The sequence below is a fragment of the Chaetodon auriga genome, chromosome 1, assembly GCF_051107435.1.
Source record: "Chaetodon auriga isolate fChaAug3 chromosome 1, fChaAug3.hap1, whole genome shotgun sequence".
Classification (NCBI taxonomy): domain Eukaryota; kingdom Metazoa; phylum Chordata; class Actinopteri; order Chaetodontiformes; family Chaetodontidae; genus Chaetodon; species Chaetodon auriga.
In genome coordinates this window covers 33,433,022-33,449,520 of record NC_135074.1, presented here as the reverse complement: position 1 = coordinate 33,449,520, position 16,499 = coordinate 33,433,022, and the positions used below count along the sequence as shown (strand labels likewise).

The following is a 16,499-nucleotide window of genomic DNA, read 5'->3' as shown; positions in this document are numbered from 1 at the left end:
TGTGATGTCACTGTATGCCAACAGTCCTGTGTGATGTCACTGTGTGCTGACAGTCCTGTGTGATGTCACTGTATAACAACAGTCCTGTGTGATGTCACTGTATAACGACAGTCCTGTGTGATGTCACTGTGTGCCGACAGTCCTGTGTGACGTCACTGTATAACAACAGTCCTGTGTGATGTCACTGTATACCGACAGTCCTGTGTGATGTCACTGTATAACAACAGTCCTGTGTGATGTCACTGTGTGCTGACAGTCCTGTGTGATGTCACTGTATAACAACAGTCCTGTGTGATGTCACTGTATAACAACAGTCCTGTGTGATGTCACTGTATAACGACAGCCCTGTGTGATGTCACTGTGTGCCGACAGTCCTGTGTGACGTCACTGTATAACAACAGTCCTGTGTGACGTCACTGTATAACAACAGTCCTGTGTGATGTCACTGTATAACGACAGTCCTGTGTGATGTCACTGTGTGCCGACAGTCCTGTGTGATGTCACTGTATACCGACAGTCCTGTGTGATGTCACTGTATAACAACAGTCCTGTGTGATGTCACTGTATAACAACAGTCCTGTGTGATGTCACTGTATAACAACAGTCCTGTGTGATGTCACTGTGTGCCGACAGTGCAGTGTGATGTCACAGTATAACGACAGTCCTGTGTGATGTCACTGTATAACAACAGTCCTGTGTGATGTCACTGTGTGCCGATAGTCCTGTGTGACGTCACTGTATAACAACAGTCCTGTGTGATGTCACTGTATACCGACAGTCCTGTGTGATGTCACTGTATAACAACAGTCCTGTGTGATGTCACTGTATACCGACAGTCCTGTGTGATGTCACTGTATACCGACAGTCCTGTGTGATGTCACTGTATAACGACAGTCCTGTGTGATGTCACTGTATAACAACAGTCCTGTGTGATGTCACTGTATAACAACAGTCCTGTGTGATGTCACTGTATGCCAACAGTCCTGTGTGATATCACTGTGTGCCAACAGTGCAGTGTGATGTCACTGTGTGCCAACGGTCCAGGGTGATGTCACTGTGTACCAACGGTCCAGGGTGATGTCACTGTGTACCAACGGTCCAGTGAGATGTCACTGTGTACCAACGGTCCAGTGTGATGTCACTGTGTGCCAACGGTCCAGTGGGATGTCACTGTGTACCAACGGTCCAGTGGGATGTCACTGTGTACCAACGGTCCAGTTGGATGTCACTGTGTACCAATGGTCCAGTGTGATGTCACTGTGTACCAATAGTTCTGTGTGATGTCACTGTGTACCAAGGTGTTGAGTGTGACTGTGTGTGTGCATGTTGCACTGTTTATATGAGTGTGTGTGTGTGTGTGTGTGTGTGTGTGTGTGTGTGTGTGTGTGAGAGAGAGACACTGTTTGTTACCGTTGTGAGGCTCTTTGTAAACAACACTCTCCAGACTGAACAGAAGATCTCCAGTTTGAGACGCTGGCAGCAAACGCAGCATGAACAGTACAGCCAACATGTTAATACATTCATTAATCTATATGTTCATTCATTTATTCATCTATACATTCATTCATCCAAGCAGTCATTCATCTATGATTAGGGCTCTCAAAATTGGCCAAAACTGATGTTCAATTATTCCTTCTAAAAAAACAAAAACAAATGAAACATTCGACTGTGAAACAGCAGCTCTGCCACGGTGTTCGTCTGGAAACTAACCTTTAACCTTTAACCAGGAGAATCTGTTTGGACGTCTCTGCTCATGATGTCCAGAGACAATAACTGCAGAGTCCCATGTGAAAACATTCATCTCTACTCTGTTTTCTCTCTCTCTCTCTCTCTCTCTCTCTCTCTCTCTCTCTCTCTCTCTCTCTCTCTCTCTCTCTCCTGATTCAATGAATTTTGAGTTTATTCACACCAAACCAGAGTCAGTGATGATTGTTGGAATTTATGTTGAGATAATATTCAAGCGGTATGTCTGTATTGGTCCCTCTGGTGGATGTAACGCACAGAAACAGAAATCTGAATGGTTCAAACTGGTGTGTTTTTTCTAGAAAAAATAATTGAACATCTTCTTTGGCCAGTTCTGACAGGCTTACTCTGAACTGGGACAGACTGGTTCCAAGTAACATCTCACTACTGGACTGAGCCACGACACGAAATGAAGCTGGAGCCACTCATTACTGTGTAACCTTTGTTTTAACAGTGTGGTGATTGTGAGTTCAAATCATCAAAATGCTTCAATTCAGCTATTAAACACCAGCAGAGATCAGAGAGGAGACAAAAAACACAGACGGCAGCAGCAGTGAGAAGCCAGGTGAGCGCTCAGGTGTAACAGTGTAAGTCAGAGGTCACAGGTCAGTCTGTCTCACCTCTGCATGCAGCCATCTGTAGCGCCTCCTCGATGCGCTGAAGCTCTCTCTGCTTCACCTCCTGCTGGTAGCGCTCCTCCTTTGCTGCATCGTACTTTATGGCTATGAAAAGAAACAAAAGCGAAGACAGAATAATGTCAAATAAGTTCTATATTCCACCGTCGGATGCTGCATTCACAGGCTGTTGGCTGAATGGCAAGAACAAAAAAAAAAACAGCTGTCATTCTGACCTGTCAGTGTTCCTGCATTATGGTGCTTGGCCTTAGTGCTAATCTTGTAGCCACGCCATATAAACAGCCTATTTTAGCTTTTTTCTGTTGTGCTGTTTGTAGCAGTTCATCACCAAACCAACAGCTTAGTATTATGCTTAAAGGGACAGTTCAGCCAATCAGTGCTGGTTTTTGGCCTTGACCCTGATGTTTTCCAGATTCTCTGAATCTTTTAATGATTATGGATTCTGAATACCTTTCAATTGAACAACTGAGCCTTTCCAGGACGCCCCTTTCATACCCAATCACGATCCTCTCACCTGTTACCAATGAGACTGTTTACCTGTGGAATGTTCCAAACAGGTGTTTTTGGAGCGTCCCACATCTTTCAGTCTGTGAAACGTGTTGCTGTATCAGATTCACAATAAGCAGATATTTACAAAAATCAATGAAGCTGATGAGGAAAAACATTAAATAAACTGACTGATTTCAGGTGAATATATCGTACATCAAAAAGGGTGTGCTGGGAACACAGCACACAGACGCGACTGTAGCGCTGGAGGGATTCTCACTCATACGGGCAGACCGGACAGAAAGGAGCGGTAAGAGGAAAGGAGGAGGGTTGGCAGTGTTTGTGAATGATAGATGGTGTAACTCCAGGCACATCACTTTTAAAGAGCAGCACTGCTGCCCGGACATTGAACTGTTGGCTGTTAGTTTGAGGCCATACTATCTGCCGAGGGAGTTCTCGCATGTCATACTGGTGGCTGTGTATATTCCTCCCTCTGCTAACGCCGATGCAGCTTGTGACGTCATCAACACCGTGATCAGCAGGCTGCAGACTCAGAAACCACAGGCCCTCTTACTGATCTCCGGGGATTTTAATCAGGCCTCTCTGTCCTCCTCTCTGCCCAAATTCATCCAGTATGTCACATGTGCCACCAGAGACAATAAAACACTGGACTTATTCTATGCCAACACCAAGGAGGCATACGAATCATCACCACTCCCCCCTCTGGGAAGAGCTGATCACAACTTGGTTCATCTCCTGCCTGTATACAAGTCCCTTGTTAACAGGCAACCAGCTGTGTCCCGCACAATGAAGAGGTGGTCTGATGAGGCGGAAGAGGCTCTGAAGGACTGCTTCGATACAACAGCGTGGGATATATTCAGTGACTCTCATGAGGAGTGCTGGATAGTGGACTACCTTTCCAACCGCCCACAGTATGTGAGGACACGGGACTGTGTGTCAGGGACTGTCCTCTGCAGTGTGGGGGCCCCCCAGGGAACGGTGCTGGCACAGCCAAGCTGTCCTCCATGACAGACAATGACTCCCACCCCCTCCAACACACACTCACTGCACTGAGGAGCTCCATCAGTGACAGGATGCTACATCCAAAGTGTGTGAAGGAGCAGTATCGCAGGTCATTCCTCCCTGCAGCTGTCAGACTGTACAATAAAAACTGCTCCAAGTAATCAGTGCAATAGTCTGGGCAATAAGCTGTGTAATAAAACATGTACATAACAATACTAAATACTATCTACAATTTCTTACAACTTCTTTCTTTTTATTTTTATTTAAAATCCTCACTCTTTTTGTATATACTGATTTTGTTTCTAATTTGCATGCACTTCTTATATTAATCTCTACTGATGCTGCTGTATTCTGGAATTTCCCCTTGCGGGACAAATAAAGGAATATTGAATTGAATTGAATTGAATCAGACGGCCCTTTTCGACGGCAAACATAAGCCGCTATATCATCCATGCTCTCTCCACAGGGATGCTTTGCATTTTTAGAAGTGGGGTTGTACTTACTCAAAGTCACTGTACAACCCAGTTTCCAAAAAAGCTGGGATGCAAAACATTGAAAATAGCACAAAGACGACATATCAAATGCTGAAACGGAGAAATTTCCTTGTTTTTGAAAATGACATTGTCATTCTGCATTTGATGCGGCGACACGTTTCTAAAAAGTTGGGCCAAAAAAAGAATTTCACTCAGCAAATTATGAAATGCTGAGAGAAAACAGCTCAATCTCAATTCATGTCACCATGAATGAGGTTACCTGGCAACAGGTGAGTCTCATGATTGGGTCTAAAAAGAGCCTCCCACAGAGGCGGAGTCTGTCTGAGCTAAAGATGGGGGGGCTTTTGTCCCCTCTGCCATGACAGAACTGAACAGAACATCCAGACTGTGATGTGAGTTTGTGTGTTTGTGTGTGTAAAGTCTGAGAATGTGGAGGTTGTGGGTGTGTGCTGGGACTCATGTATGTTTCTGTCCAATGTTTTCTGTCCAGTTTGATGTACGTATCTGTGTAAGATGAGGCTGTATGGAAGGTGGAAACAATGTTCCTTGCGGAAGGACAAATAAATCTAAATCTAGTACACAAGGGACGAGGCTGAAAACCAACACAGTCTGGTCGCGATCTCCAGGCCTCAGAATCGAGTCTGTTTTCAACGCAGAGCCGAAAAAATCGCGATCAAGATGGCGCCGCGGACGGCTGCCTCGGTGTGTTGGTGACTGGTCGGCGTTTACATCCCACCGCAAGCCAACGTGCAGGACGCACAGCGTATGCTCGCGGACCAGATACTGCGTGTGGAGCGGACCAACCCGGACTCCTTAGTTATTGTCCTTGGCGACTTTAACAAAGGTAACCTCACCCACGAACTCCCTAAATACAGACAGTTTATCAAATGCCCGACCAGAGAGGAGAACATTCTGGATCACTGTTACACCACAGTCAGGGATGCTTATCACGCCGTCCCCCGTGCTGCACTGGGCCACTCTGACCACGTCATGGTGCACCTGATTCCTGCGTACAGGCAGAAACTAAAGCTCTGCAAACCTGTAGTGAGGACATCAAGGAAGTGGACCAGGGAGGCTGTGGAGGATCTCCAGGCGTGTTTGGACTCTACTGACTGGGATGTGTTCAGGACTGCTACCAACAGTCTGGATGAGTACACGGAGACTGTGACGTCCTACATCAGCTTCTGTGAGGACTGCTGTGTTCCATCACGCACCAGGGTGAGTTACAACAATGACAAACCCTGGTTCACAGCCCAACTCAGGCAGCTAAGGTTGGCAAAGGAAGAGGCCTTCAGGAGTGGGGACAAAGACAGATACAAAGAGTCGAAGTACAAGTTTAGCAAGGCGGTGAAAGAGGCTAAACGGCTGTACTCTGAGAAGCTCCAACACCAATTCTCAGCTAACGACTCTGCGTCTGTCTGGAAAGGGCTCAGGCAGATCACTAACTTCAAGCCTAAAGCCCCCCACTCCATCAACGATCGACGCCTAGCCAACGACCTGAACCAGTTCTACTGCCGCTTTGAAAGACAAAGGGACAGTCCGGCAACCATCCCCCACGACACCTCTGAACAGCTACAGCTCCAGTCACCTCCACCAATGCCCACCTTAAAGGCCCCCCCCTCTCCCTCCCCACCCACCTCAGTGACGACTCTTTCCATCCATGAAAGGGACGTCAACAGACTCTTCAGGAGACAGAACCCCCGGAAAGCAGCTGGACCGGATTCTGTCTCCCCATCTGCCTTGAAGCACTGCGCTGATCAGCTGTCCCCAGTGTTCACAGACATTTTTAACACCTCACTGGAGACATGTCACGTGCCAGCCTGCTTCAAGTCTTCAACCATCATCCCTGTTCCCAAGAAGCCAAGGACCACAGGACTTAATGACTTCAGACCCGTCGCCCTGACCTCTGTGGTCATGAAGTCCTTTGAGCGCCTTGTGCTCTCACACCTCAGAGACATCACTGACCCTCTCCTGGACCCCCTGCAGTTTGCCTACAGAGCCAACAGGTCTGTAGACGATGCAGTCAACTTGGCCCTCCACTTCATCCTCCAGCACCTGGACTCCGCAGGAACCTACGCCAGGATCCTGTTTGTGGATTTCAGCTCTGCCTTCAACACCATCGTCCCAACTCTGCTTCAGGAGAAGCTCTCCCAGCTGAGCGTGCCTGACTCCACCTGCAGGTGGATCACAGACTTCCTGTCTGACAGGAAACAGTGCGTGAAGCTGGGGAAACACCTCTCCGACGCTAAGACCATCAGCACCGGATCCCCCCAGGGCTGTGTTCTTTCTCCTCTGCTCTTCTCCCTGTACACGAACAGCTGCACCTCCAGTCACCAGTCTGTCAAGCTCCTGAAGTTTGCGGACGACACCACCCTCATCGGACTCATCTCTGATGGCGACGAGTCCGCCTACAGGTGGGAGGTTGACCATCTGGTGACCTGGTGCAATCAGAACAACCTGGAGCTAAATGCTCTAAAGACAGTGGAGATGGTTGTGGACTACAGGAAGAACTCAGCCTCACCAGCCCCCATCACCCTCTGTGACTCCACTATTGACACTGTGGAGTCTTTCCGCTTCCTGGGAACTATCATCTCCCAGGACCTCAAGTGGGAGCCGAACATCAGCTCCCTCATCAGGAAAGCACAGCAGAGGATGTACTTCCTACGGCAGCTGAAGAAATTCAGCCTGCCAAAGACAATGATGGTGCACTTCTACACAGCCATCGTTGAGTCCATCCTCACCTCCTCCATCACCATCTGGTACGCTGCTGCCACCGCCAAGGACAAGGGCAGACTGCAGCGTGTCATTCGGTCTGCAGAGAAGGTGATTGGCTGCAATCTACCATCTCTTCAGGACCTGTACGCCTCCAGGACCCTGAGGCGTGCAGAAAAGATTGTGGCTGATCCCTCTCACCCTGGACACAAACTCTTTGAGCCACTCCCCTCTGGCAGGAGGCTGCGGTCCATCAGGACCAAAACCTCACGCCACAAGAACAGTTTTTTCCCGTCTGCTGTCAGCCTTACCAACAAGGCCCGGAACCCCCCCGACACTCTTCACATTCCACCTCGGACTCATTCTGTCACACTGACTGATATAAATATAACTCTATGCGTTACATTAACGCTCAACTTGGACTTCTTTCTGAAAAACAGAACTGTGTTTCTAACAATAACAGACTTGTGTATATATATTTAAATTGTTATTTTATATGCTCTTATTTTAGTAGATGTGTCATATTTTATTTTAGTAGATGTGTCATGCACCAATTTCACCAGAAAAAATTCCTCGTATGTGTAAAAGCATTCTTGGCAATAAAGCTTTTTCTGATTCTGATTCTGATTCTGATTTCTGTCGTGGACGTCACTGCATGGACTCAGGAACTCTTCCAAAAACCATCGTCTGTGATCACAGTTCATCGCTGCAGCCACAAATGAAGCTGAAACTCCACCATGCAAAGAAGAAACCGAATAGAATCCAGATCCAGAAACACCGCCGCCTCCTCTGGTCCGAGCTCATTTAAGATAGACTGAGGTGGAAAAGGTTCTGAGGTCTGAGGCCACAGTTTGAAATTCTTTTTGGAAATCGTGGATGCCACGTCCTCTAGGCTGAAGAGGAGACGCACAGTTCAAAGCCAGCATCTGTGATGGTGGGGGGGCCTTAGTGTACATGGCTAACCTGCACATCTGTGACGCGGCTCCATTAATGCTGAATCCTATATTCAGGTTTTGGAGCAACATGCTTCCAAGTTGACGACGTCTTTCAGGAACGGTCTTCTTATTCCGCCAGATGATATCAAAGCGCATTCTGCTCGTATTCCAGCAGCACAGCTCCATTAAAAAAGAGTCTGGCTGTAAACTGACTGCCTGCAGTCCAGATGGTCACCGTTGAAAATGTTTAGAGCATCAAGAAACGTGAAATATGACGAAGGAGAGTCTGAACTGTCGAGCAGCTGAAACCGTTCATGACGCCAGAAGGAGGAAAGGCTCCTGTTTCAGAATGACGGTAGTTTGTCTCCTCAGTTCAAACACTGACAGTGATGTTAAAAGAAGAGGTGATGCAGCGAATGAGAGCGAAACATGAGCCTGATTAACTTCATTCAAACATTTGCTATGTCAGATTCTAAATGAGGATATCATTTTCTTATTGAATATGGAGTTTCAGTGTTTTACAGATCAACACATTCTGTTTCTATTTAGATTTTACAGTGTCAAAACTTTTCTGGAAATGAAGTTGTACAATGATTATGGATAAATAAAACTCCATTTCAAAAAACCCAAACTATCCCTTTAATACAGAACTTAATGTGGATGTAACAAACACATCCTCATACCTACATACAAATTTGTACCCACATACAAAAATTCAAAACCCAGGAAGTGCAAACCTTCACAGGACACATCAACTCAGTGCACAGTAACATCAAGTTCACACGAGAGGACGGCAGGACGACCAGATGGCCTTTTTGGACGGTTGCTGTACACACTGAAGAGGACAGAAGTCTCCATATTGGAGTATACAGGAAACCCCACACAGACCAATAGTGACTCTCTGACTCTCACCACCCACTGGAACACAAGTCAGGAGCCATTAGAAGCCTGAAACACCAAGCTGATAGTGTACCAAGTGACCAGGCTCAAGAGAAGGAACACAAACATCTGAGGGATATGTTTAAAGCTTGTGGATCCAGGAAGAGCACCAACACCAAGATAAGGGACACTCATTGGAGAAGGATGTCCATAATTTGGACAAGTGGTTTGAAAGAGGAGTAAAGAGGCTATTTTCATGAAAATAGATAGACCATCCCTCAACAGAGGAGGAGGTTTGTCCGTTTGCAAAGTTACAAAGCAGCCTGTTAAACTTGGACTTGGACAAGCTTGTGCTGCATCCACGATATCTGCAAGAAAGGAAAGCTAGCTTAGCTATGTTTTCATATGCTAGCTTGTTAGCTGAGCTTGACCTCTGCCAGCACTGCAACTTTTCCAGAATGGATGGTTCCGAAGCGCCTTCATTGCTCAATACATGGACAGTAAGTGAATGAAATCATGTCCAAACTACAGGTGATCATTTGCCTGCAGTGCTACATACTACTTCACCTGATACTGTCAATATGATGAAACTGTTCATTAAGTCAGTCTAAGATTTGGTTATGTGGTCAGTTATAGTCTCATGCATGTAAACTTGCCACCATAGGAACAGTGGCTGCATAACCCTCAAAACGAGCCACTACCTACAAATCATACATGACTTTGAATTTGTTCCCAGTTCTCAAAGGCTGTTAGCAAGCCTCCACCCAGCTATTGTTTGGCATGTTTCTAAAGAATTATGATTTCAAGACAAAGCTGTTCCACAGACCAGTAAATCCTATCAGAAATTCCCAGGATCAGACTGTGGTGACCAGTAACCAGCTAAGTCTACATGAAACCATCACAGCTCTGAATTAAAAAAGGTTGCACAGAATGAGAGGTAGAAGACAGAGTTGAAGGCAGGGCTGCACGATGTGGTTTTACTGTTAATCCACTGACTTTCTACGTTGTAAAAGGTTGTAATATCAAATATCATTATGCCGATATCTCACTGCTGTTTCATTGTAAGAAATAGCTCCTGACCTCTGGTAAAATGTTACAAAGTGTTCAGATTAGACCAAAATCTTCATGTGTAAACACTTAGCATTCAGTGCTAACTCAAGTGTATGTCAGGCTGCAGCTTCTTCACAGTAAAAGCTCTCCTACTGCAGGGTTATGACAGCGAAGGCTTTTATTATGAAGGAGATCAGTACGTTTCTCGTAAGACAGAACACATTGTTTTCATCATATGGATGTCGTGCAGCCCCAACAGGTAGCACAGAAGACACAGCGCTTTCTGAATTTCAACCACCACCTCTGAACCTCGGCATCTTACCGTTAAATGGACAAGTTTTCATCTTAGATTGAGCTGGAACACACAAACAAACACACACACACACACACACACACACACACACACACACACACACACAACAACTGAGAACACACCCTCCCCCATTATAAATAATTCCACGTGTCAGTCAATATGAACATGCTCTGTCAGACCTGCCAATCATCAACAGATCAATGCTTCGACAGGTGTACTGTAAATCTCTCTGACTGTGTGTTTTTCAGACAGGTGGAGATTGGAGCTGTGCTGGCTGTACCACATGCTGCCAAAGCGGGGGACAAAGTAGGAGCCTATAAGCACACAGCTGCCCAATGCGTACTGAACTGGCAGGACCAATGGCCCCCGTCAACTGACAGCAGCACTCAGCAATGAAGACCTGCTGAGCCTGAAGCAGCTGTGTGCTGCCCCCTGAGAACGTAGAACAGAATGCATCGATTTATTTATTCTTACAATGGCGTCATTATTCACATGAGACCTGTTTTTGATCTGTTATTTTGCTGGAATATAATGAGAACTGGCTCCTCGCCAATGAGAAATATTAAGGTTAGGGTTAGGCCATTCTCCAGAGCTTCCTGATCCCGCCTTTCAGAATAAACACAAACAGACTAATGTGGGTTCATTCTGAAACATTCCTTGTATAAGAAAATGGTCACCTGACAGAGATGAGCAGTCTGAAATTTGATTGGCTGATCTGGTGATGGAGAGACTGAAGTTCTCTCATTGATTTTCTTTCTTTCTTCACCTGAATACTAATGCTGGTGTATCATGATCAGTAAAGTCTGCTGTCCGAAGACGTGACGGACATACAGAAGGACTAAACTGTGACTTACTGGCTCCAGGAACAACCAGCAGGTACAGACCGTCCAACGTGGCCACCACAGCATCACTGTAGAGATTCTTCCAGGGAATCTTCAACGTCAGCTTCCCTGAAAACACAAACAGGAAATCCACAGCAGCCCTGTGACGTTAGTTTATCAGGTCAGTTATGTTCATCTCTCTTTTCCAGTGATTTATGTCCTCTTTTAACCTTTGTAAAGTGTTCTGGATTGTTTTTCTCCCATTGTAATGTCCTTACTGACTGTCATTTTGGTTTAAAACCATCTGTCCAGCTCTTCATAGCCCAGGTCTATACAACAATTCACTCTCTTTACTTTATGTTTGCCTTTTTGTAAAGCTTGTTGTAATTTGTGACCTTGTTATGAAGTGGTATAAAAAACACCCTCATTATTATCATCATCATTATTATGTACAAGCTACCTAAACTGTGTTGAGGAGGAAGTATTTAAAGCCCACACGCTAAAAAGTCAGACTCCAAATCTGGATTGAAAAACAGTTTAATCTGGACTGGACCTGTAATAAAACTTACCTGGACTGTCACCTGTCATCTGTCAGGCACATAACCAAAACTTAGCAAGCTTGTTTTCAGATGGAGGAATCAGGGTGTCAAAGTGAAGTGTTAAAAACTAGCAGAGTAAAGAAAAAGAAGGTCACAGCAAAAATGTGTTCTTAGGGATGAGTTCACTGAAAAATACTTCTTCATTGTATCTGAGCGAAACAAGTGACCAACGTTTGTAATTTACATTTGAAGAGTTGGTCATAGTGAAGAGCCTAACCCTAACCCTGAAGATGCCACTACAGCAACGAAGCATGTCCATTCTAGATCAAAGTGTCCTCAGAGCATACACAGGTCAGGTCGACTTACTCTGGAAAAGAAGTTTTTAGATCTGTAGCTCAGTAAAAAACTAAATCTTGAGACTAAAGTTACCTAACTGCCATCAAGGTCTAAGAAGGACATGCAGCATCAGCAGAGACAGCTCCCACGCCAACCATGGACTGCTTTTCCAAATGGCCCAAATGACTCAGACTGGAAGACTGGGTCCAGCTGGGCTCCATAAGTCACAGATACAGTCCTAATGTCCATCCACACCTTTAGAGACATTGTCATGGCTTCAAGCTCACTTTAAGTTAGGACATGAGAGAAATCGGACACTCAAACTTCGATGTGAACCTTGTGAACAGTTAGACAGGACAGACCACATGTTCCAGCAAGCTGTTTACCTTCAGGACTTCTTATGTCAGCTCATTTGTAAAGTCTGTTGAAGCAGTTTCTGCTAGCAGAACTTTATCTGCTGATCCAATTAACTCCTGAAACAACTGTTCAACAGACCACTGATGGATCAGCTGACAGCAGGTTTAACCACATTATGTCCTCAACTGTAGGAAACCAGCTGGTTGGTTCTTGACTGTGGAAAAGATCTCTCTTTAAAAGCAGACCTCTGTCTACACAACTAGTTTTACCACAAGTATCAGGACAACAATGCTCCATATATTTTGTATAAATATTGTATTTGTCCAGCTGCCTTGGGAAGATTTTACCTCCAACATGTAGTCTAGAACTGAGCAATAAATGAATGAATTCAGTCCTGAGATGAAGCCATAAGTTTAAAACATCACTGACACAGAACCTGCTGAGCACACACTTCAGTTAAATGAATCCTGTCCGTTCAGTACCTGTACACCAAAGTTTACTGTTTTCTGTAAGTTTTCTGTGTGTATATCACGTGTGCTGTGCCGTCATGCTATTGTGTAACTGTGAGATTTGTATCATCAGTGTGACTCCAGGAAGGCTAACGAGGATCCAAACTAACACCAAGTCAGAACTCACCAATCTGTCCGGCCTTCACTCTGAATGGAACATCGAACTCACTCTGAAACACAAACAGAAACTGTCCTTATTCCAGCTGAAACAATTAATAACATTCATTAGCAGAAAATTAATCAGAACTGTGTTGATAATCATTTAAGCCATTTGTTGATCAAAACCTCCACATCCAGCCTCTGCTGTCTTTGATGTCCTTCTGGCTTCTGTCTGTCTCAGTTGAGTCTTTGGTTTTAAACTATATATATATATATATTGTGTGTCCCTTTTTATTGTCTATTTGTTCTTTTTCTTCATCTCCTTTTTCTTGCTGTAACATCTTAATTTCCCCGACGTGGAATCAATAAAGTTATATCTTATTTCCTGTCAACTCACTAATAAACACATAAAACTCACCAAAAAGATTTGTTAAAACCCAGACCAGACTTTTCACAACTGAACGTCACCTACAAAGAGCCATGTGTGCAGCTGTTAGCAGTTTTTTAACAGTTAATACTGTTTGTGTTCTGAATTTTTAATCCATGAAGGTTTTATATTTATCTACAGAAGACATTTTTATGTGCGTGATGTCCTTCTGTGAAGTCTGTGGACCAGCGAGGCAAACACTACTGAGCACGTGCAGTGGGACACACAATGTAACAGCTAACCAGGAAGCTAGAAAGCCATTCATTCGCTCTGCCTGAAGTTTTGATTCAAGCGAGTCGACGCCATCTTTTAGTCTGATGTCCAGCTACTGTAACACACATCCATGTCTGGTGACGTCTCAGGGAGGGAACAACTGTGGATGATGACATCAGAGAGGGAAGGCGGGGCTTCAGACTTACCAGAGCATTTTCCTTCACTTTCAGGTTCTCCAGTACGACATTTCCTGCAGAGACACAGAAGAGAGACACTAACTAACAATCCTGCTTTGATCTTGTGTCTGTACTTGTGTTTTAGGTGTATAAAATCATCAGTATAATGTCACGGAGGTGAGTGACAGGAGGATGTTCGCCAATCATGACCAACCCCTCTCACCATGAGACGGTAGGGGCCTTCAGGGGGCCTCCATTTTAGCCCTCATTTGTTATAATTATGCATGCTTCTGTGGACAAACCTCCAAAGAGCAGAACATGTAAGACGACCCAAGACTCACTCTGAACTAGAAGCCTTCTGAGGAACAACGAGTGAAAATCCCCCAAAAAAGACCTGAAAGACTTTCAGCTGGATACAAAAAGCCTTTAGGAGCTGTGATAGTTGACAGAGGGCTCTTACTGAACCCTGGCCATGCAGGGAGCCCAAACCTTTACTTCTTTTACCTTTGATAAAAGGTTAATGATCAGGTTAATAATCAGTAGGTTAATGGTCAGCAGGTAACTAAAGTAAAGGTGATATTCCACACTGATAATGTCAGATTCATAATAATCAGTAGAGTTACTGTATTGATTGGTCTAGTAAATAGTGATTAAAGTGATCAGGACATGGTGGTCTCCATCTGGTCTGAACACCTTCAGTTTACTTTCTCTCATGAACACACAGCAGCTCAGAGCTGTCAGCTGATTGGTGCAACCTGTGGGTGAGGCGTTTTGTTTCTCAGGTATGTTTGTTTGACTACCAGGTGTGACAGAGAGATGTGAACAGGCATGAGGACGTTCCAGAGATGTCATGAGGGCCCCAGGTGAACTCTGATGAAGATCATGTCGACATGTCCAGGACTAAACACACATTATCCTTATTTCCACACTTCATATGGAGCAACACCAACCATCGACATACAATTTAACAATTTCAGTCACTTTTTCAATGAAAAGTCTAAACTTGTTTGTTTCCAGCCAACACTGAATGATTAATCACATCATCAGGAAAAGGAGAAACATCAAATAATGTTAGCTGCAGCCCAACATGGTCCAGAGCTACAGTTCATACTGATCAATATCTGATCGGTTTATTCTGATTAGTAATATCTGTCCATGAGGACCTATAGGACATGGGACTGTCTCACCTGCGCATACTTCTCCTGCTGTGGCAGCAGAACACGGTCAGAGTCAATGACAGTTGACTCAGTTTGTTACTGCCAGTGTCCTGCTGCCATAGAAGCTCTTCGCCTGGTTGCTGTGAGGTTGCGTTCAGGGTCAAAGTGTGTTTAAAAGTCCCTTATTTTATTTGTTTGTTTACGCGATGACTGGCGGTGAGATTAACGACCACACCTCGGTGGAACACCGATTATCTAATGTGGCTGAGCTGAAATTTAAACACGAAAACTCATGACCGCGGCATTTTGGTCGCTCTCCAATTCGGCATAGTCATAACAACAACAACAACAACAACAACAACAACAACAACAACAACAATCATAAGGTACCAACAATCGCTAATTAACGTCATAATCATGACCACAAGAGTGCAGCAGGCGAAGCTTTGACCAAAGCTCAAATTTCACCTGATAAAAAGCTGAATGGTGGACTGTACTACTGCCGACTTAAAGGTAGAACATGTTGTTTAACAAGACGAGTTCAGAGATGTTCTACTGTGTGATTAGATATTTTTTTAGAAAGCAGGGACTTTTAAAATGTGATATTTTTGAACGGAGTCCGGCCTCTCTCCGTGTGTCGTCGTGGTAGCTTCAAGCTAGCTACTGAGCTCACCTCCCCAGATCCCGATCTTGAGTTGGGACTTGTCCAGATTCTCCACGTAGTCTCCGATGAACCTGTTGAGCAGGTCACTGACCAGAGACTCGAAGACCATAACTGACAGCTCTGGGTTGGACCCTGCAGTAGGGTCGTCAGCCTTCACCTGATTTCCGGTTCAAACGATGAGACAACTCGAGGATCGACTCATCTCCCTAAGATCGACTGGTGCGTTTTATCGGTTAGTGCTGCCTGTGCTTTGTGTGTGTGTGTGTGTGTGTGTGTGTGTGTGTGTGTGTGTGTGTGTGTGTGTCAGTCAGGTGACTGTGAGTCATTAAATGTTTCCTGCTTTATGGTGAAAAACACGAACTCGGTGTCTCTGTGGTGAATGAAGTCCTCACATAATAAACAGCAGTGTAATAATACTACATTACATAAAGGTCCTGTAAACATATTCCACAATATGAGCTTAGATCTCCCAAAAGTACTCAGAATATGTGCTACATGTTACATAAATACTAAAAAGAACTGCACACATGATAAATAAGATATTTCATTAAAGTATTGGAAATGTCTTATATAATATTTCTTTCATTTACAGACAAGTGAAACTGAGTTTTTCAGACACAGTACTTAAGCACTAATACTACAGTGTAGAAAGAGACGGAGAGACAGACAGAGACAGACAGACAGAAGTGCAATCACAGTAACAGTGACAGTTCTGATAATAGACTCTTAACTATCTGTAGTACATATAGCATAGTATATACATATACTATTTATATTTATGTATGTGATATATGTATATATTAGTAACAGATAGAATAGGTAATACAGCACTATGTATGTAATAATAATGGAAATATGACTCATAGTAGTAGCAGTTGCAGTGGATGTCAGTTGCAGTGGATGTCAGGCAGGTCCACAGCAGGAGACAAAT

General features: G+C 44.6%; 1 protein-coding gene across 5 annotated transcripts in view; it reads right to left on the bottom strand.

Annotated features, from left to right (window-relative positions):
- The window catches only part of vps13c (vacuolar protein sorting 13 homolog C), a 100,683-nt gene extending 84,894 nt beyond the window's left edge, over positions 1 to 15,789 (bottom strand). For 3 of the 5 annotated variants that reach the window (XM_076736196.1, XM_076736221.1, XM_076736230.1), the window contains exons 1-6: positions 15,578 to 15,776; positions 13,778 to 13,821; positions 12,960 to 13,002; positions 11,125 to 11,220; positions 2,364 to 2,465; positions 1,411 to 1,473 (exon numbers count right to left, since the gene is read on the bottom strand). In XM_076736196.1, the coding sequence (XP_076592311.1) occupies positions 1,411 to 1,473; positions 2,364 to 2,465; positions 11,125 to 11,220; positions 12,960 to 13,002; positions 13,778 to 13,821; positions 15,578 to 15,677 (448 nt within the window). In that variant the 5' untranslated portion in view covers positions 15,678 to 15,776. Of the gene's footprint in view, positions 1 to 1,410; positions 1,474 to 2,363; positions 2,466 to 10,279; positions 10,313 to 11,124; positions 11,221 to 12,959; positions 13,003 to 13,777; positions 13,822 to 15,577 lie in introns of all 5 variants that reach the window. The other 2 variants (XM_076736204.1, XM_076736212.1) reach the window with 2 other exon arrangements.
- Positions 15,790 to 16,499: the final 710 nt, after the last annotated feature.